Source organism: Tauraco erythrolophus, chromosome 5 (assembly GCF_009769465.1).
Source record: "Tauraco erythrolophus isolate bTauEry1 chromosome 5, bTauEry1.pri, whole genome shotgun sequence".
Lineage (NCBI taxonomy): Eukaryota > Metazoa > Chordata > Aves > Musophagiformes > Musophagidae > Tauraco > Tauraco erythrolophus.
This window is the reverse complement of record NC_141469.1, coordinates 82067695-82089670: the sequence shown is the minus strand read 5'-3', so window position 1 is coordinate 82089670 and position 21976 is coordinate 82067695. Positions and strand designations below refer to the sequence as shown.

The 21976-nt window shown below is 49.9% G+C and overlaps 2 protein-coding genes across 2 annotated transcripts in view; one reads left to right on the top strand and one right to left on the bottom strand.

The window, feature by feature from the left end:
* MTTP (microsomal triglyceride transfer protein) overlaps positions 1 to 2462 on the top strand; it is a 28411-nt gene extending 25949 nt beyond the window's left edge. Inside the window, exons 16-18 of the mRNA XM_009986961.2 lie at positions 774 to 898; positions 1220 to 1390; positions 2294 to 2462. Coding sequence (XP_009985263.2) covers positions 774 to 898; positions 1220 to 1390; positions 2294 to 2462 — 465 coding nt within the window. The remainder of the gene's footprint in view (positions 1 to 773; positions 899 to 1219; positions 1391 to 2293) is intronic.
* Positions 2463 to 17002: 14540 nt separating this feature from the next.
* C5H4orf54 (chromosome 5 C4orf54 homolog) lies at positions 17003 to 21457 on the bottom strand. The gene has a single exon (XM_086612540.1). It carries the CDS (start codon positions 21455 to 21457, stop codon positions 17003 to 17005), a length of 4455 nt encoding a protein of 1484 aa, XP_086468666.1.
* Positions 21458 to 21976: the final 519 nt, after the last annotated feature.

The following is a 21976-nucleotide window of genomic DNA, read 5'->3' as shown; positions in this document are numbered from 1 at the left end:
GGAAGCAGGTCAACAATATAAAGTGAGTTAGATTGCCAAACTGAGTGAACCTTAAAATCTTGGCTGTGTGTCAAAACTTAAAGAGCTGGCACGACCCTGAGCTATAGTATCACTTCCGAAACGGACTCTACGTGATGCGTTTCCAGTCCAGCTGTAGAGGTTTCAAGAAGCCATGAGCACGGTTGATGGTTGATGGAAAATGCATTAAATACAAATTCATAATGGCGATTAAGGTGCTTTAGCTTATGGGTTTGGCCACCTAGCCACGGAAGACATAGTTCCTGCCACACGGTGTGTTGGGAGCCACTACACACTGCACGACTGCTTGCAGCACTTCGCATCCTCTTGCCAGTGTGGGGCTGCCTTCGGGTGCGCTGCAGAAGCCACATTTCACATTCCAGCAGAAGCTGCACCATTGCTGGGGCTCCAGCAAGTTGTGTAACCTGACTTAGCTGGGCTGCCAGCAGAGCCTTCGTGAGGGTCACCTGGTAGTTCCTGGGGACAAAGGCCATGATACCCCTTGCAGAAATTATCCCAGCTGGCACATAGGGGAGTGGGGAAGGATGCCAGGCACCTCACCTCAGCCTCATCCCATTTTCTAGGCAGCGAGGTACATCAGGGTCGTTTTGTCCACCCTTTCAGAAAAGCCCTCCATTCCTTTTTGTTCTTGCAAACTGACAAGTGGAGTGATTGCAGTACGAAAGGGAATAAGGAAAACACTGAGGTCTGCAGTCAGTAACGGAGGGGTTACCTGTGCTTTCTGATGGCTCTAGGAGATTCAGCTGCAGTCTGGACCGAGGGCCAGCACGGAGTTCCTGGGTGGCCTGGCCATCGACATCTCAGGAGGGATGGAGTTCAGCCTGTGGTACAGGGAATCCAAAACCAACGTCAAGAACAGGTGAGATACTCCCAGCGCCTACTATAGCTGTAGAGAGCTCAGGCTCCTGAGCCCCGGTAGTCCCAATGAGAAGAATTTATATTTAAAAACCTTGCAGTTAAAATTAAATTACAGTTACATGCATGGGTGACTGTACTTCTCTTCCTTTCCACCTGGGTAATACCAGTTCCCATTGGTCTTATCTGAATTTATATACCTTTACTCAATGAACAGGCTCCTTTGAGGTCAGGTTTTATGTATGGATGGTAGGACTGCTTGCAACTTAATTTCCTCTTTCTCGATGCGTTTTGAAATAATCGTAATACCTGAATTTATTTGCAGGGTAGCCACGTTTGTAGCTGGTAACACAGAGGTGGATTCCTTCTTTGTAAAAACTGGTATGGAAACCACTTTGGAAGTAGAAACGACGCTAGACTTCATCTCCACGGTGCAGTTTTCACAGTATCCATTTTTAGTCTGTATGCAGATGGACAGAGTCGAGTCTCCGTTCAGGTAAGAACTAAGAGCACGCAATTTCTGAGGCATCCTTCCAGCCAGCTGCTGAATCCGGAACTTGTGGTGTTCACAGCCACAAGAGATTAACAACAGAGGCTAAATTTCAGCCCAGCACAATCAGGTGCAGCGTGGGCTGTTACACACATCAGCCTCTCTGCTAACCCATTCTTCCCTGTTCCTTACCCCTGGGATTCAGAAAGGACCTTTTTGAAGATCATAATTTACTCCGAATGTGAACTTTATTCCCATTTTCTAATTTGGCTTTGCAAGTAAACTAAGGGAGGTGGCAGGACACTGGTCCCCTTGTGTACGATCAGTTCTGATGGTGACCTGAAACTTTGCCAGCAGTAGTGCTCTATTACACTGTTGAGGGAGGAAGTGCATATCCATAAACTAGCTCAAGTGGAAAGTTTTCTTCATCATCTGCTATCTACTAGTGTCAACAAAAATACCTGATGTGTTAAGCTCTTGCAACTGTCATGTTCTATCATATTTTATTAAGGCACCAACTTTCCCAAAAGCTAAGCAACTACACAATAAGGTAATAAGATGCTTTCTTGTAGCCAAAGAGTAGTAATTGCATTGCCATGTGGGAAGCTGGGTGTACTACTCCCTCCTAATCCCTATTTGCTAAGACCAAAGGGCGATAACGTTTACAGAGCCTGTGCCAGATTTCCATTCAGGCTTTTCCGATCCAAAAGATGGTAAGCCTGAGAGGAATTAAAGCACTCGAGGATCTCCAGGAAATCCTAAGAAAACGGTACTATTCTCCATATACTAAAACATCTTCTGATTATACCTACACATTGTGGAAGTGTATATCTCTAGCCTCAGGGTACAGATTCTGCAGAAATTTGCAGAAATTTGCTGATGCCAGACCACCATGTTGTGTCTTTACAGGCGTTTCGTGACCAAGTATGAAAGTCTACCATCTGGCAGACGGTACACTGCCAGGAGAGGGAAAGCAGAACTGTTGGCAGGTAATGAATACCCTCTCCACCAAGAAAACTCGAACATGTGCAGGAAGGTTTTCGACGCAAAGTCCGATTCCTCCAGCAACTGGTTTTGAGACAAGCACCTGAACTTTTGCTTTCCTGAATCCATGGCTCCCTCAATTTCTTAGGCTTGTATGTACCATACTAACTTGGAGCTTGATCTTGCACTACTACAGTTAATGGGAAATTTGCCATTGATTCCAACAGGCCAGGATCAAACTCTCAGTGCGTGCACAGTGTTTACATATTAACCTATATTTAAGACTTTTGTAAAAAAAAAAAAAAAAAAAGCTAAGGCAAATAAAGACCAACTTGGTAGTATTCCATGCACTCCCTTAAGGGTGGTGCTAGTTCTTTATTTTCACTTTTTCATGCCAAAAGCAAGAATGATCCCTCATTTGTCTTTCTTGGGGAATACAGAAGTCCATGTTTTTGACATGGCGTAAGAACAATTATGATGTATAAAGAATGATTATTTATGAATATATTTTAAAGTATTTAGGTGGTTTAGGCCTATGACCAATCCTCATTCAAATATTCAAGTACAATTAACATCTAAATGGGACCATGAATTCCTGCTTACTCAGTATTGCTGGTTTACAAAAAAAGCAGGTTTTATTTTACATGATTTTAAAGGATTTTCTCTCTTTTTTTTTTTTTTAAGCAGTCAGAGCTTGATTATTATTATTTATCTTTACGGTTTTTTTATTAACTGCTATAGCTAAATACAATTGATTAAAAATGTGAGGTAACGTTTCCAGAAGTTATCATGGTCGCCTTAATTCTGTTCCCATTGAAATCAGTGGTATAATTTGTGTAGTTATCACCAGGAACAGGGTTAAGCCAACACTGGTTGCTCTTTGACGTTGCCTCCTGAAAATCTGTGTCCTTGTGGGCAATCAAGGCAGGTGTATTTCAAAAAAAGAGCACCAACTAAGGGAATTCTGAACTACAATGAAGGAAAAGGTCCTGAAAGAAATCCATTTTGAATGCACAGTCTAGCAAAGCCTGTGCAGAGCCAGAACCTTTTCTTCTAGGTAAGTTAGCCTCCTTTTTCAATGCAAAAAAGTAATCATTGCTCATACAAGTCCTCCAATTAAATGACTTATACCTTTTTGCTTATTCAAGGAGTGTCTTCATAGGAAATGTGTAAAAAAAAACCAAACCCACCACATTTTACAATTTACAACAACATTGCAGATTAAGAAAGAATATACCTCATGGTGGCTCAGCTGATCTCTGACATGATCCACCTGATTTAATTTTTATAGGACAAAGTGGGTGAGTGCTGGTCACAAAAAAAAAAAAGTAAAATAAAAAGCCAGGAACAATTGTTTCTCAAAAACACAAAACCAGGCAGGAAAAGCTCATAGACTCATGAAAAAAAAAAAATGTATTACAAGAATAAAAAAATCCCAAATTCTTTTGTGTTGTGAAAAAACAATAGTGCCAAAATCTGCAAAAATCAAACTATTAACGGGATGAAAGAGTCTGCTTGTTGTCTTTCCTGAAAATGCTGACACACTTCTAGTCAAAGCATAAATAAAACAGGTTAAAATACAGTGTGAAAAAATTGTTTTGTTTTCAGTCTTGGTTTTTGTTCGTTACCTTCTGGGTTGGGAAAGCCTCTTGTTGGGGAAGAGGTGTTGATAGGAGCAAGAGGAACCATTTAATTCACCGCCACGTAGGAACCCACTTGTCCTGGGCTCCCATTCTAGTCAGGAGACTGAGGTATCTGCAGAGGGTGGTGTAGACCCCAAACGAGATGCACCACATGCTAGAGATGCCTGCTCAAATACTCTGCCTAGAGGAAAGGTAAGCCCTAGGCACCCCTCTCTGCATCAGCACTTACCAGAAACAAGTTATGGCCAAAGCGATACCAATGCTGCTGGCAGAGATGCCACCCTGTAAAATAACACAGCCAGCACTGCCAGCAAACCTGCTCCTAATTCTCAGCCTTAATTAGCCTCGTTAACTCCCCTGCTGAAGACTTTATGCAACATCTCATCCCCTGGTATTCCTCCTTCCTCAAGGAGGGGGAGTTTCTCCTTCCTCCCTTCCAACCTCCCCTCCTTCTCCCCATACACAGTCCTCCTTTCAGCAAGGTTCCCACAAAGCTGTCTCTTCCCCTCATTATCCATGCTTAAAGTCTGCATCCTTTATTTTGTAGACACTGTTTGACACCTCTGCTACTGTTTTAGGAACTGAAACGGAAGGCGAGCTTTTACATTTGTTATTACTACTTCCTATTTGTGTCATATAAAACAAAAATAAGATCAGAGGTACGTATTCACACACCTAGAAAGAGGCAGTCTCCTCCTGCAGTGATCTGACACCCTAAATATAGAAGGTGTACAAAGAGTGGCACAAAAAAAATAGCTATCATCACTGTTTCACTTGTAGAGAATGAAGATATGAACAGATGACAACATCAGCTCCACATCCTAATTTGCATCGACAGTCTGCCAGGCTCGCCCATGACTTCACAACCCAAAATCAGAATAAAAAGGTTCTAGCTAATGCAATTCATATCTGTATGATCTGTGCCTGATATCAACAGTCCCACTGCAGGGCTTACCCCCTCTCAAATTCATCAAATCTAAGAACCTTCTGAAGGTGTGCCTGTAAAACGAGACACTTCGGCACATAAAAATAATGCAACATCTTTTTAAAAAGCACAACATAAAATATCTTCCTATTACAAAAGGTAACCCAGCTATTGCCAAGAATCTGGCCAACGACACCAGGTTTGCTTCTCCTTCATGTAAAACGCACAGCTCTGTTCAACATAAATACATCAAGTCTCCCTGAGATACTCATCCGTGCGTTTTGCTTTTTCACTTACTCATCGAGCCCTGGCACAGCTTGTTAAGGAAAATCATGTGCCCATCTGGGCTATTGAAAACAGGTTTTTCAGAATGGGACAACGAGCCTGTTAAGGGCAATTCCAGGGCTTCCACAGCTTTGACAACATTCCTTGAAACTAAATCAAACAGAGCCTCTGAGGTCCACGCTGCTCCTTCAGAAGCGATACGTGTCCTCGTGGATACCCCCTGGTATCACAGCGATACACTTGCTCCTGAAGCTATCTGACCCTAACAGCTGGGCATCATGGGGATTCCAGGCGGGGTTTAGTCCAACAGCTGGGTAATGGAAGGCCACGGCTTCCTTATGTGGGCTCCATAGCTACGGAAACAACAAAACTGACAATCTTCTAAAAATAAGGTGGAATTAATACGTTGCTTAAGCCTGCATTTGAAGTGAAAACACACTTAGGGTTACGGCAAAGCAAACACTACGAGCATTTATCCCATCAGCGGGGGTTACTCGCAAATACGCTATGTACATCGTTGACAATGGCTCTCGCGTGTATGTTTAAATAATTGGCAATGGTAAATGAAACAGTATGTCATACGTGAGGTTTGGAGAAGCAAACAAACGGTCAGTCCTGTCTAAGTGAAGCCACAGAAAGAACAGCGCAATGATAATCCAGCCAAGTCCAAAAAGCGACCCACTTGCAAACGAGATTTGAAACTTTCCCCTTAAACTTTTGAGGAGTGCTAATTTTTAAAGAGTATTTTTCACATACTCTTCAAAAAACATTCAAATTCCAGGATTCGGTTTCTCACTCCACTCCTAAACGTACCGTGACGCAGAAAGCGCAGGGGAATATAAAGATCAATGGTTTGGAAGGCAGACCTACTCACGAGGTTATGAATGAAGCCATCAGTGCAGTACAGGTCAGCAGATACGGAGACTTAATATCACTATTTTTGTAATACTTGACCATAAATATGGTAAAATACATTCTTTCATACCAATAATGAACACCAACCAGAGCTGCATGGCTGTAAATCAACATGATCTCAGAACAGCCTGCAATCGCGCTGACAGCACCTTCCTTTCCCTGTGTTAGTGGGAACAAGATCATAATCTTAATTATTTTACTTTTAATAAGATTAATTGACACTTGGTGAAAGGTTCTAGGGTTAACACACATGCAATAAGTTGTAAATTACTTAGCCCAGATTTCTGATGAATCCATGTTATTTATAAAGTCAACTCTAACTTACTTATCTGGTAGAGAACTTGTCTGGCTACACTGCGTAGAAGGAACCACAATCCTTAGACACAGATACATTTTAGGAGTTACAAGCTCATGTAATGCACACTGCAATTGTGCCTTAGAACACAGCAGGATCCGTTAAAAATAGCAAAATAAACAAAAGTCCTGGTTGAGCAAGGTTTTTAACCACGTTTTCGACTTGAACTGTGTGCCTTGCCCAGCGGAGGTCAATGGAGAGTTGGGCAGCGGCAGAGCTGGGCTGGCAGGAGCTATTCTGCAGCGTCAGGTTTGGATTTGGTAACTAGAGGATAGGTATCTCAAAAATAAAACAGCTGGATAGACTGGGGATACAGTCTGGCTTTGGCAAGCGGATTACTTGTTTTCAATAGCGACAATCCAAGATGACAGCAATTCCAAAATAGGTGCTTTATTTTTTTTTTTTTTTTTAAGTGATTCGTTTTATCCTGGCTAGCTTGCTTAGATCCGACATTAGGGAATTACCCGCTTCTCAATTTGCTTTGCTCCCATTTCTTCTGACAAAAAAGGCTGCATCTCTACCTCTTGGTCTTGTCATTCCTACCAGTGATGTTTTAAAGACTATTCAGAAACTCGTAAGATTTTCTCCACCGACCCTTGAAAATCCCAGACATATTTCACCCGACTTTTCAGTTTAATTTAAGGTATCATAAGAAACCCTCTCACTTGAATTTCAGTGGATTCTTGGAACGTGAGGCGCATTGCTGTTGGGCAAATACTGGCTGCAGGCCTGGACCCCTTAGGGAAAGGTTAGAGTTCATGTCTCTCAGCATATTTACTTTTGACCTCTCTTTTGTAAAGGTTTCAGCTTAAAATGTCCATCACGAGAAACGAGCAGTGCTGTGAAGGGCTCATTACAGAGGCCCACGGAAATCAGGCTCCAGGAGCTCTTCCTGGAGAAAAGTAAAGGAGCAGTTCATATTGTATTATTTGCAGATAAATAATGAGGTGGGAATCTCTTTTCCTTTAAGCATCTAGGGCATGTAATTGAAAGGAAGATCATTATAACATGCCCCTTACATACTGAAAACTGGGAAGTGAAAGTTTTCTTTTAAAGTGCAAAACTAATCTTTCAGTTTTCAAGTTCATTTTGTCATTTTTTGGTGTTTGACTCCTGCTTTTTTAAACATTTGGACTTAACATCAGAAAGCTATTCAAGCCCCCTTGGGGCAGAAGGAATACATGAAAGCAGCAAAAGGTTTTTCCCAGCACTAATTCAAGCAATACTGCTATCCACTAATAAAGTGATACTATTTTTCATCGTATCACAATATTAGACAATGGAAAGAGGATAAAGAATGAGCAGAAAAAAGCTATTCACCCCACCAATCGCTCTCTCTGAACACACTACAACAGACAAAGGTGCAGTTCTTTGGATACCCAAACCCATATACCAGTCAAAGTTAGTCTACTGAAAAGGGGGAGTTCTTTTTTTCAGTCAAGATATATCTGGGGGAAAAAAAAAAAATCAGTGTCAAATGAAGTAATGCTCCCAACTCCTCTTTGTCCTACGAGGGTAAACAGTGAGATCAAGTCAGAAAGAGACTTACAACACTGGGACAAACTCGGGGAGGCTCTTGAGTGCGAGGTTTTGGATCTGCTCTCCGGTGAAATCTTTTCTTCTGTTCCTGTTTACACGCTGAACCAAGTAATGGCCTCTGTTACCACTTGATCTGCACAACAGCGAAGGTAACTTTGCAAACATACGACCAAGCAGGGAACTGCAGGCTTACTTGCAGTGTGTCTTTTACTGAAAAATACATTTTATTTATCGTAACATTCAAAAAAACCTCCAACATAATACAAATGCTAACTCATTCAGCTACAAACTTTGGTACTCAGCGGTTTCAGACAGTCCGTTCTCGCATAGTCGTGACGTACTGAAGCTCCCAACGTGCAACACGCTGCTAGTGCAATTCTCAGAGCAACTCCTGCCATCCTTCAATCCCAGGCTCCCGGTATTCCGCAGTGGGATCACTTCGGGCTTCGCCTATGCACTTGCCAAGTGTCATCTACGTTGAGAGCAGCTCAAAGAGTCCATTTTTCTCCAGTTGTATATCTTCTTTTTTTATTTCCCTCCCCCCCACAGGTAACAATCATCAAAACGATGCGTTCACGGCGTTTTTCCCTTTGCCTTATAGCCCACCGCTCTCTCATCGGACACATCACCCACATCCTCTTAACAATCATTATCCTTACCTCACATGTGCACTTTTAAATATCTTTACACTGATAACCCACCCCCTTAAAAAAGGGAGGAAAAGAAAAGAGAAAAAAAAAAACAACAAGGAAACAAAAAATAAAAGAAAAAGAGGAAAAAAACCACAGGCATTTTAAAGTATGTGTTCTCGGGTAGCCACAAGTTAATGGTAATTGATAAGCATAAGGAATGACACTTTGGCCATCAACACTAAAGGTAGCTTTGAATGCAGACAAGGGAAAAAAAAAAAAACCCACAACCCACACAACCCATAAATACATTTTAAATCATTCACCAAGAGATTCAGCAAAGATTCACTTTAACTGAGTGAAACCATCCCTGCTGCACAAAGCCAGAACAACGTTCCTGCATCGCTCCAGCCCCACTCAAACTTTCAATCAGATTCCTGACCTAAACGTGGCTGGCCGGGTGCTGCAGACCCCGTACCCTGATGGCAGGGCTGGGAGGGCACCCGAGCAGCATGCAGGATTTTGCCCTGCTTTGCACACGGGGTGAATTTTGGCTGTAAGGTACTATGACTGCACCGTAAAACACGTAATACCAGCAGCTTGTGACCCCAGCAGGGAGGGCTTGACTCTAATCCAAGATACGTGGTTACACATCACACTACCAGCTGGAGAAATTCACCACTAGGTATACATGGAGGAGCACCATATTACCAGATTTTTTCTGGCAGCCTTTCATGGCGTTATCTGCTGGGTCCAGCTAGACTCAAGCCCAGAGCTCTGGTTTTATACATAAAAAGTGAAGAATCTGGGACTCAGGTCTGCAAGGCACGGAGCGCTCTGGGCCGAGTTCAGCAAAGCGTTGCATTGATGGGTGAAAAAAAAACCCCACAACTGCGCTTCCACTGAAGTCCCCAGGAGCCTGCTTAGATATTTGAAGTTAGAGATGCACGTGAAGGCTTTGCTGGACTGGGTCTGTGAGGCGAAGCTCCTTGCAAAACTGACCCCTCGATGCAAACACGGAGCCTCTTTAGTAATAGACAAAATTAAGCAAAGACTGTTTGACATTAGAATTGACACATTCCATCGAAGAAATCTCCCCTGAGAAAATAAAAACCTGTTGGTATTGCCTCATTTCATTGCTTTCGTCTCCACAGGCAGTTAGAAAAACCCTGCAACATTTTCCTCCAACAAATACATGTTGAGATCCTGGGCACTTTGGTTTTTACGCGCTTTTTTTTTTTTTTTTTCCCTTTTAAGTACACCGGGTGAAACTGTAAACCCTGAGTTTGTGTGTGCAAACCTCTATCTTGTAAACTGCATCGTGAAACTTCACTCTGAGCACCGAGATAGGGAAAGATAGGACAGAAACATTTTTTAAACACTGATGCTAGTATTATGATGTACGTACCGTGCGCGTGTATGTCACAGCGGACGATCTACTCTGGTACCTGCACTGTCCTGCAGCCTGAAGTGCTGTTTCGTTTAACACTGATACTTTAGTTGTAACTTCTATGGACTTGGCAGTCATAAAAACGGTGAAGAAGCATTTATTTTCATTAAGAGGCATTCAGCCCAAATCCCAGTAGGAAGTTACAAGCTTGTAACTGTAGACCACAGAACCAAAGAGCACAGGGATTAAGCTTACATGCTCTGTGCTCTAGCTGGGCATGCCAAGCTCTTTTAAAAAGGTTAGAATAGTATTTTTTTTTATTGTATTTCCACAACGGTGAAGATAAATGAGGAGATGTATGTTAAATCACTCACTATCTGTATACTCGCAGTGCATTTCATCCTGAGGGTAATTTCAATTTGTGCCTGTGAACAAATAAATTGTGTTGAAATACAATCTCACATGTACGGTTACAGACAGTTGTAGCTGAGTTTTCTGCATCCTAAGAGATACTCATGGAAATGAAAACCTAAGGCTTTCTTCAAGAATGGGAAACCCTGAAACTTCCTTAGCAGCAGGAAACCTTGAGAACAGGCGTAAACAAATCCTGCCTGTGGGTAAATGCTTAAACACAGACTTTTAGGGTTTGCATTTAGATTTTAAGTTTCCAACCTGTTACCTCAAGAAAGCTTTATGCTAAATAATTTAGGCTTGATTTTACATTTATTGGCATCCCAAAGAGCTTCACCAAACTGAAATTTTGAGCAGGGAACACACTATTGTAGTTTAGTTTTACTCTCATGATAACAGTTCTGTTTTATTGAGACAAACTGGCTGCTGGCAACAAAATCATCAGTTTAAGCAAAGTTTGATATATAGACATACATATCACTGCATTTTGAGCAATCTTTTTATAAGATTACTTATTGTCTTGTTCAGAGGAGAAATATTTTCTTAGCAAATACAGATAGTGTGGATGTAGCCCTCAGATAAACCTGTCCAAAAATGGCAAAGGAAATGACTACATATTACTGTGGCTGTAACATTAAAAAACTCTCACAGGGGAATCACTAGGATTGTGTTTTCAGCAATGTTGCAGTTGAAGGAAAAACAGACTGCAGTCTTAAAGAAAAATAAATGCTGTCCTCTCCTTTAGAGCCAGGATCTAAAAATATTACATTCAATTTCTGGCTTTCCAGTGTTTAAATACTGTCATAATTAAGGCAACTTGTGATGTTCAACACAGCACAGAGGAGCAAATGAAAACCGAAAGCAATCAAATGTGTTTTCAGACATTTACACAATCTGTTTTGAACCATACCAAAAAAGAAACACTAAAGATAACCTAAACACTACACATCTCTCCTTTTGCAATTCCAAGTGCGGAAGTACAGAGTACAAAATAGACATCTGATTGCAAATTGTCACCAAAATCTACGGGGAAGACCCTCATGCACTGCGATGGGAGACAGCTGAGGGCTTTATTTTTTTTTTAAAGTTGCAGGGCTGCACTGGATCATCACAAGACGTTCCAGGGACCTGGATGAAACTGTGTGTCGATCCACACTGAAACGTTGCTGCATTTACACCCTGCGCTTTATGAGCAGCTGTAGTGGCACTACTACCACCAGCCATCAGCACTGAGGCAATGCCTAAAACCTGCAGCTTTGCTTTAATATAAAAACAAATTTGCAGAAAATAATACAATAATTTAGTGTTGTTTGCATAATTAAATGTAGATGTAGTCCAAAACTGGGGGGTATTTAGGAGAAAACAAGAAACTTACACACTTCTTTTGTATGATGAAGCAAAAAAATGAGAAAACTGTAGAAGCAGTTTTTAAGATGAATGTTTAGAGTTACCAAGTGTATTTCAGATTAAAGGAGCATGATTCTTCTTCCTTATCCCTGTAAAACAAACAAACAAACAAAAAACAATAACATAAAAGCATCATTAATAAAATGTAGATTCTTAGAGAGCTGCCACAATCAATCCTTAGAGAGCAATCTTTACTACTCCAGGGAAGTGCACAGTATCGCCTTCATTGTCCCACTATTCTTACTACTCATTTCCTGAGCTCCTGCCAAGAATCAGGCAATAGCACCTGACTTTTTAAACTGAGTCAGTGGTCAGGCAGCCTTATTTTTTGAGCAGAACCAATCCTTGCTGCTCGAGGTGCAAAACATGCAGCACCCCGTGGATTCCCACAGACTGGTCCTAGGGAACCTCACACACACAGGCAAAAAGAGGGCAAAGTGATCCAGCTGGGATTTAAGCAATCCATCTGCTTAAGTTAAAGACTTGAGCACTTTACTCACAAACACAGCACCCAGCACGGCGTAGGTAAGCAAAAGTGAAAGGAACAGTAACCGTGTGCTCCAGATTTGTGGAGTTAAGACTTAAATACTGGCCCAGGAAAGCATCCTGGGCAAGAAGAGTAATTAAACTCACACTTAACTCACTGGTATCAAGGTTAAGCACTATTCAAATGTTTCCTCAGTTTCAGTAGCTATGGATTTGAACACAAGCTCATGCTTGTTTCCATTCATAGACTGATTTACTGGATCAAATGCTGAAGCCCTTCTAGTTCTTGGAATATTCCTCTATTTCCCACTAAAATTGGACGGATGCTTTCCTAAATTCTCAGTGAAGGCATCAGCACAACTAAATCCTATGTACTGCATATGTCACTATAAGTTGACTTTTTGACTTAATAATGTAGAATATACATTCTGCTGAAGAGAGCACAACTGAAACAGAGTTAAAAATATCAGTCTGTGAGCCTTTAAAAAATCATTCGTATATGCTATCCACAGAAAATTAATTTTTAAAGGAAGGCATAGATTGATGGCAGGTAGGAAGAAAAACAACTAATAAGTAGATTTGCATACTTTGGTGACAGAACTGCTCACACTTAGCCTACTTTCACCAGAGAAATAAATGCCCCATGTATTCCTGTAACTATAAGGTGGCTTCTGTTTAGGCACATTTGAAAAGAGCAACAAAAAACACCCTTCTAATATTGGCAGTACAATTTACTACAGTTACTTTCTATGTTGCTACATGTTATTTTCTCATTTATTTACCTAACAGAAGGCAGAAACTCCCCGAAGTATAATGTGGGAATAGACAGAAAAGTTAAAAATACATTTTCAGTCATTCAGGCTGGGAATGAGCTCCCTTCAGGCAGTCGCTCACTGCAGGTCAGCGCTGTCTAGGCTCGGATGCAGGCAGACCAGCAAGTTTAACTAGAACCAAAAATCAGCATCATTTTTTTTCCATATGAAGGAAGAAGTGCAGCAGGCAAGAACTATGCTGCTAAAAGCTCACCAACTACTGTGAAAGAAGGAGAGAGAAAAATGGCCTCGTGATACCACTGAGAAACAGGTACACATTCTCTAACATTCAGCGTATATCAAAAATTTAATAATTGTTCAGAAACAGCATCTTGGATTTCGCCAGAATCCAAACTGATAAGATCCATTTTATCCCACTGATTATGCAGAAAAGAGCGCCAGCCACAGAAGGAAGTGCTGGAAGAGCAGCAGATGTGCAGAGGATTCGGTGCCAACAGTGCCACGGGCACCACCAAAGCTTCGAGTCAGCCCTACCACGCTGATCTCCAAGACGTGACAGATACCAAGATGGAGCAGTCTTTGACACGGTGACACAGTTTGTGAATGAAGATGGGGGGGGGGGGGGGAAGAGTAAAGAAGGGAGGAAGAGATTATGTGCAGCACAGAGAGAAATACAGAAGTGGAAATAATGAGCATTCATTCATATTATTTTGGCTAGTAAAAAAAAAGGGACCTGAAAGGACAGTATTTTATTCAGACCGTATGCTCATGTGATGAAATATGGCTGGTTTAAAATCCATTTCAGGATCTGCACAGCATTGCTGCAATCAAAAAAACCCTGATGTGATGTGAAAGCAACTGGAATGAAAAAATGATCAACAGTTCACCTTCTGATTCATATGAAATTCTATTTTTGTTCTTGTTCGGGGTTACACTACCCAAAGCAAACACACACATTTAATTAGGAAGAGAAAGACAGATGAGATACAGGAAAAGAAGGGGAAACAAAAAAAAAAAGTAGGTAATAAAAAGAGAATAAGAGAAAAAATTATCCACAGGGACATGAATGTTATCAAGGTGAATGAAAATGCTGAGTAGGTATAAGGACAGAACAGAATAACGGGAAAGAAGGCGGCTATAGATGCGATTCCCCTCTGGCATATCCCTTATTTTCCACTGAGAGCTACATGGGTAACCAAAGTCTGACGACAAGCCAAACGTGTCTTGCAGCATGAAGTTAACATTTTTACTGACTTTCAGAACAGGCTGAGGAAAAAACCCCACACCACATCTGTTATACACGCAGGACACCTACCTCAGCAAGTCTGAGAGGGCAGGGAGGGGGCATCTCTGCCTGTATTAGACAACACGCGTCCTGGCATCATTAATGGCAAAAGATGAAAGTCTTCAAGTTGCTGAATGACCTTCTGTAACCTTCTCCTTGCTCTCGTGAGACCCCACCTGGAATACTGCGTTCAGCTCTGGAGTCCCCAGCACAAGAAGGACATGGAGCTGCTGGAGCGGGTCCAGAGGAGGCCACGAAGATGATCCGAGGGCTGGAGCACCTCTGCTATGGAGACAGGCTGAGAGAGTTGGGGCTGTTCAGCCTGGAGAAGAGAAGGCTCCGGGCTGATCTTATTGCAGCCTTCCAGTACCTAAAGGGGCTACAGGAAAGCTGGAGAGGGACTTTTTACAAGGGCGTGTAGTGATAGGACAAGGGGCAATGGATTGAAACTGAAAGAGGGGAGATTTAGATTAGATATAAGGAAGAAATTTTTCACTCAGAGGGTGGTGAGGCACTGGAACAGGTTGCTCAGAGAAGCTGTAGATGCCCCATCCCTGGAAGTGTTCAAGGCCAGGGTAGATGAGGCTTTGAGCAACCTGGTGTAGCGGAGGGTGTCCCTGCCCGTGGCAGGGGTGTTGGAACTAGATGATCTTTGAGGTCCCTTTCAATCCTAACCATTCTATAATTCTACGATTCTAAGTACAAAGATCTTTTGGGGCAGCTTTCACACCTGTCTCACAATGGCAGAGCTCTGACATGATGCAAAAAAGCAGAGCATCGAGGCAGTTATTGATGTCACCAATGAGAAAGAGCAATCTGCCGAGAGCATCATCCACCGGGCATCTCAGGCAAGCTACCTGCGTGACGTGGCAGGATAATCCCCTGGGAAACGAGGGGCGAGTAACACCAGGAAATAATGATGGTTTTCACTTTTAAAGAGTGAACTAAGATCAAGAAGCTAAGGCTTTTTGTTTAAATAGTTGCTGTAAGATAGAAATATCCTTTTCAAAAACAGCAAGTGTCCAAACTGAAGTCTTGCAGATAACTGGTTCCTTGTGCTGGCAGTCTGAACGTGCCTTGAGACCAAATGGAAAAATCAAATACCTTTTGCATTTTATCTAGGTACTGTTCGGTTTAGTCTTGTTTTGAAGGCTTTACTAACAAAATCAACCCAAGTAGCATGGCAGAGCTCAACCTGAATCAGTACTTTGCCTGTCCTGAGTGAGCCCCTTATGAAAACAACTTCATTTATATCCAGGATAAAATAATGGCATTTTCAAGATAAAATATTTACAAGCATATAAATAATTTCAGTAAGGTTTCATTCAACAAATAATCCACTACGCAGTAGTAGATGATGCGAACTAAAAGAACTACGGAAGCAAAAAAAGACAATCCAAACACCAGAAGAAGAAATTTACCTTCAAGCATGCGACCGAACAAATCTCAGGGCAAACTGGTGACAAACCCAAACCTCCAACTGTCACCACTGTTTCTCTTTACCTCTTGGTATACACCAAGAACGAACTCTGTGAGGCTTCAGGAAGCCCCAAAAGACTTTGGCAGCCCTGCCCAATACTGCACTTGATCAAGTTGAGCTGTGTGTTTTAATGCAAGAAGCAAAAGGAGCAGGGACACCCATCCTGAAGGCACTTTCTTAATATTTCAGGTATTTTAAAACAAAACATCCTCATTCTGTGGTTATTCTACTGAAGACACCCTGCAATCCTGGTTTCCATGCGTGCCGTACACCCAGTCCCGTGCCCTCCTCCTTGCTCCAGAACAGGCACTCAACGCCCCCGCACGCGCACACCCCAATTCGGAGGCTGGCCTTGGATTACAGCCCTAGGTAACCGAACGCTGGCGGGACAAGCTCCGAGCAGCCGTGCGAAATCGTGATTGGCAGCAGTGCCCGCAGGCTCCGCTGGAGCCCTCCTGCAGCACAGGCACCTGCAGGCGCCCCTGCCCCTGCCAGCAGCCCCATGGCACCGGGAGAGCGCACCAGGCCCTACCTCACGTATCCCGCTCCCTCATCCCACTAAAAAGAAGGAACTGAAATAAGGGTTTGACTCCATCAGACCCCTCTCCTGCTCTTCCCAAGAAGAAACACAGTCTCAGGGCAGAGAGATGGGTGCCCACCTCCCCTCGAGGGGAAGAGGCAAGAGGTGAAAAAGGGGGGATGCTCTGCCGAGGTGGAGAGGCCATTTTACGGCTTGCACGGAGGGTCCAGAAGAGGTGCCCAGCTGCATTCCCCTCCCCAGGAGCAAAGATACCCCACTGAGACGGGGTCCCCCAGCCATGCGGCTGCACAAACATAGGCTGCGTGATAAGCAACTGCCACTGGGCCAAAAAAAACAAGGGTATTTACCTGCTCCAAGCGATGCTGACAGGTGTGCGTAACCTCTGTGTTTCTATCTTATGCCTATATTTTAAGTTCTGGTGAGGGCCCACCTGTGGACCCCAGGTCCATCACTTACCCCACTCAAGGAGAAGCTGTGGCACAGCTCTCATTTGCTGGGTAACCCGGTTGGCCCTTAACCAGCCCTATTGACCGCCACGCCTAACGACCTGCACCCACTCACCCACGCTCTTCACCGGTGCTCCACCACGAAGCGCATGGTGGTGCCATCAAAGGAGGGCGGCGCGACGATCCGCGGGCCGGTGGCTGGCGCAGTGATGCTGATGACCGGCTTCGCCTCGGCTGCCCCGTGCCGTGGCGGCGGCGGGCCCTTTCCGGTAGCCACGTAGTAGGGGCTCTCAGCAAAAGCCGCCTCTGCCGGGCTGCCAGGCTCGGCTGGGGCGCTGGCATCGCTGCCCGGGTGGGACAGCGGGCGCGGCAGGGCACCAGCAGGCAGCATGGCAGCAGCGGGCAGGAGACCAGGATAGAGCATGTACGTGGTACCGTAGGCCCCAGCATTGAGGGCCAGGGGCGAGAGGGGCAGCGGGACAGGGGCGACGGCCGGCTGCTGGGGCACGGGCACCTCCACATACTGCCCGGTCTCGGGGTCGAAGAGGCGCCGCTTAAGCGGCTGCTGCACCGGCGTGTCCACCAGGTAGTACTGCCCGGTGCTCACGTCCAGCAGCACCTTGCGCTGCGTCTGCGCGAAGGGCTCCGCCGCTGTCGCCGCGGCGGGCACGGAGGGCGAGAAGCAGAGCAGCGGCGGCGGCGCGGCGCCGGGCAGGGCGGCGAAGGGCAGCGGCGGGCGGTAGAGAGCGGCGGGCGGACCCTCGGCGGGCGGCGGGGCGGCGGCGGGGGGGGGCTCCTCGGCGGGCTGGGGTCCGGGCGCGGGTCCGGGGCTGCCGGGGCGCTTGGCGGCGCCGAAGGTCTGCAGGCTGCACAGCGCCGCCGCCGCCGCTGCCGCCGACACCGGGCTGGGGCGGACGCCGCCGCCTGCCCCCGACACCGGCACCGGGGAGGGGGGGGAGCGGGGCTCGGCGGAAGCCTTCAGCGGCAGGGCCAGGTAGTTCCCGCAGTCCGGGCCCCGCTCCGCATCGCCGCCGCCCGCAGGCAGCCGCGGGGAGCGCGGCGCCGCTTGGCCCCGCAGGCCGCCCTCGGAGCGGGGCTTGCCCGGCGCCGCGACTCCGGCCCCGGCTCCTCCGGCTCCGCGGAGGGTGAGGAGGGCGCGGGGGGCGGCGGTGGGCTCAGCGCGGGGGGGCGGCGGGCCGCGCTGTCGCTGCCGGGCCAGGTTCTCGAAGGCGGCCGCCTTGGCCGAGACCTTGTCGGCGGCGTTGTTGGAGGGACGGCGGGGCAGCCGCTCGCTGGCCGGGCTCTTGCCCGACGGCTCCTCCGCCTTATCCGCCGGCGGCGGGGGCGGAGCGGCGGCGGCAGTGGCGGCGGGGGGGGTCGGCCGGGGTGCGGCGTCCCGCTCCTGGCTGGCGATGAGGGAGAGGACGTGGCTGTCGGTGATGGGCAGCGGGTCGCTCTTGCGTTTCCACTCGCGCTTGTTGAAGCTGTAGAGCTCCTCCATGCTCCGCACCGCCGCCGTCAGCTTCTCCAGCGCGTTTTGCACCGGCGCCCCCTTGCCCTCATCCCGCGGGTCCTCCTCCGCTCCCCGGCCCCTCTCGGCGGGCGGCGGCGGGGGCTGGTGCCGCCAGGGCGCGGCGGATTTGGAGACGATCTTCAGCACGGCCGGCTGCCGCGGGTCGCTCTTGTTGGGGGCGATGGTGGCCACCGGCAGCCTCCCCGACGTGCGGTGCACCAGGACGGTGCCGTCCGGGGGACAGGCCGGAGCCCTGCCCGCCGCCTTGGCCCCCGCCTCGGTGGGCTTTGCGCTGGCGTGGCCGACCGCCTGGCAGGTGATGACCACAGGGGAGAGGGACCGAGGGACGCCGGCGATGACGAGCTGCTGCCGGGGCTTCTGCTCCGCGCCGCCCTGGTCGGAGGCGACGCTGCCCTTGTCGCTGCTGTTATCCCCCGAGTCGCAGCTGTAGGAGCTCTTGATGAGCTTGCGGACGTCCCGCACCTGGTGGAGGGGTCCCTGGGCTCGGTGCTTGCCGTCCCTCACGTCGCGTACCAGGAACTGCGGCACCTTGTCGGGGCCGTCGCCGGCCTTGAGCGGCTTGGGCTGCTGGCTCCTGCCCTCCTCCGGCGGCCGGCCCGCGATCTGCGGCGTCAGCAGCTGGGCGATGCTGAAAGCGGCGTCCCGGGGCTGCTGCAGGCTGCCCAGGCTGATCTTGATCTCGGGGGCTTTGGGCTTGGCGGCGGGGGGCGAGGAGGAGGGGGCGGCGGCGGAGCACTTGGTGGCCCGCTTGCCGGGCTCCTTCTCCCGGGGGTTGTGCTGAATGGCGGGGACGAACAGGCGGGACATCTTGGTGGACTTGCCGGCGGAGATCTCGCCCAGGTCGGCCCGCCAGTCGTGCCTGGGGGAGAGCTTCAGCTTGCCGATGGGCGCCCTCTCCTCCTTCCTCTCCGCCTCCCGCTCCTTCCAGGACCTGAAGGCGCTGTTCTGGCTGCGGAGGAAGGTGGCTTTGATGGCCTCCGAGGCGCTGCGCTTCACCTCGCACAGCTCCTCCGACAGCGCCCGGTCCAGGCTGCGGCTCCCCTCGCGGGGCGTCGACGCCTTGGAGGCCGGCGACCGGCCGCCGCCGCCGCCCTCGCCCGCCTCCTCCGCCGTAGCCGCCGTGCAGTCCGAGCCGCCCTCCGAGTGCCGGGAGCTCTGCCGCTGCACGCCGCCCTCCCGCTGCCGCTCCCGGCCGCCGCCGCCGCCGGCGGGCTCCGGCTCCCGGCCGGCGCTCAGCCCGGTGTAGGAGGTGTCGGTGATCTCGCCCCGCTCCATCTTGAACTCGTGCTCCAGCTGCATCTTCTTGGAGATGACGTTTTTGAGGAGGCTGGAGGCGAACTTGGACTTCTTGCTGGACCCCCCGCCGCCGCCGCCGCCGCCCTCCGCCGCCGGCGGCTCCCCGCTGCCCGCCTCGGGGGGGGGCGGCCCGGCCCCGGGGCCATCGCCGAGGTCCAGCAGGGTCACCACCCGGGAGCCCGCCCGCAGCCGCCGCGGCGCCTCGACGTGCGCGATCTCCCCATCGAGCTTGCTGACCACGAACTCGAGAGCTCTGCTCTGCGACCGGCCGGAGCGCAGCAGGCTGGGCTCGGCTCTCGGCCCCAGGCTGCCGCACTTGAGGTCCAGGTAGGTGGACCAGCGGTTGATGCCCAGGGCATTGTCGGGCAGGGAGGCGGAGGAGGCGCGGGAGCCGGGGCGCAGGGTGTCGAAGTAGGGGTACGCCAGGCTGCGGAAAGCCCTGGCCGTCAGGTTTCGCACTTCTTTGTCGGCATCGTCCAGCTCGCTGACGGCGCTGGAGGCGCCGCTCGAGTGTTCCCCGGCCCTGGCGGCCCCGCACCGGGTCTGCAGCCGCGCGGGGACCGCGATGAATTTTTTCGCGTGGTCGCGGACCGCGTCCGGTTTTAAACTCGCATTGCGTTCAGGAGCCGCGGGGACGCGGAGGCTCATGTCGCCTTCATGCTTGGCAGCGTAAATAGTGTTTTGCTTTCCGCGCACGTTGCTAGACTCATTTATAGCCCGGGAAGCGGCTTTGATTGATAGGAGAAGCTGGGCGGCCGGGCTCCCGGCGGGGCGGCCGGGCTGCTTGGACCGGCTTTCCCCCGAGCTGGCGCGCTTGTCCCCGCCGGGGGTGTCGTGTTCGGAGGTAAGGCTGACGATCTCGGTGCTGCTGGTATTGTCGATGCTGTCCGTCTGGTTGTTGGGGTCGCTGGTGGTCGTGCTGAGGTAGCAGCTATTCTCCTCCTCCTCCTCCTCCGTCGGCGTGTCCCCCGGGGTCTCGTCGCTCCCGAAGGAGGCGTAGTCCACGAAGGAGTAGATCACGTTGTTGTCCTCGAAGTCCCAGCGGGCGGCTAGCCCCGCGTCGAAGTCCATGTCGTGGTCCACCTCGCTCAGCTGGATCTCCTGCGTGCTGATATAGTGCGCCTCGTCGCGGCCGCCGCCGCCGGGGGGGATTCCCGGGGGGGGGGCGGGGGGTGCCGCCTTGCGCCCCGCGTCCTCGTCCTCCTCCTCGCTTTCGTAGCCGAAGGAGGACGAGGAGGTTTTGCCCTCTGTCGACACCGGGTCGCCCACTGCGGGAAAGCCGCCCGCCTTGGTCACGGGCGAAGGGCAGGAGGAGGAGGAGGACTCCGGGCAGCCTCCCGCCTCCGGCGGCCCGCCGCTCCCCGTCGCTCCTCCGGAGCCCGGGCCGGAATCAGCGCCACATCCCGCCGCAGCCGCCGCGCCCGGGGAGGGCAAACGGTCCCGCCCGCCGTCCGAGGATGCTGGTCCCGCGGCCTCGCCCGGAGCCCCGCCGCTCGCCGAGCCGCCGACATCCCCGCTCCCGCCGGCTCCGCTTTCCGGTGCGGGACCGGCCGCTCGCTCCGCGCTGCCGTCCGGGGCCAGCTCGGGGGGCTGGCGGCTCTCCTCCGGCCCCCGCGGCGAGCCGCGGATCTCCACGTACGCCGCCTCCTCTTCCTCCTCGATGGCCTTCTCGGGGCTCGGGCCCCGTCCCGCCGCCGCGCCCTCGGGGCCGGCTCGGGGGCCAGCGGGCGGCCGGCCGGGCGCGTCCATGCCGGGGCCGTCGGGGCGCGGCAGTGGCCCGAGGGGGCGGGCAGGCACGTGCCGGCAGGGACGGGCAGCGCGGCGGGGCCGGGGGGGGCAGCGGGCCGCCCACCCCCTGCCCTCCCCGTCCCTCCCCTCCTCCGCCCGGCGCGCCGGCTCCCAGCCCGGCCGGGCATCACCGCCGGGGGGCGGAGGGGTCGGGCCGGGCCGGGCCGGGCCGGGCTCGGCTCCTCCCGCACCGCAGCCCGCCGCGGGACCGGGGGGGCCCACTTGGTCACCGGGAAGAGGTGGCTGGTCGCCCTGCGGGGAATCCCGGGACGGGCCCAGGTCGCTTCGGGTTTTTCCGAGACGGGCGTCACTTGGCCGGTCCCTGGCGCGGACTATACATAGAGCCGGCGTCACTTATGCCGATTGAACAAAACCCTATTTTAAACGTCTGTCTTTGCCGGAATAAAGGCGCCCGGACACCCGTTGGAAGGGGGGAGCCGCCCCTGCCTGCGAAGATGCTGCTGCTGCTGCCCGGCTCCC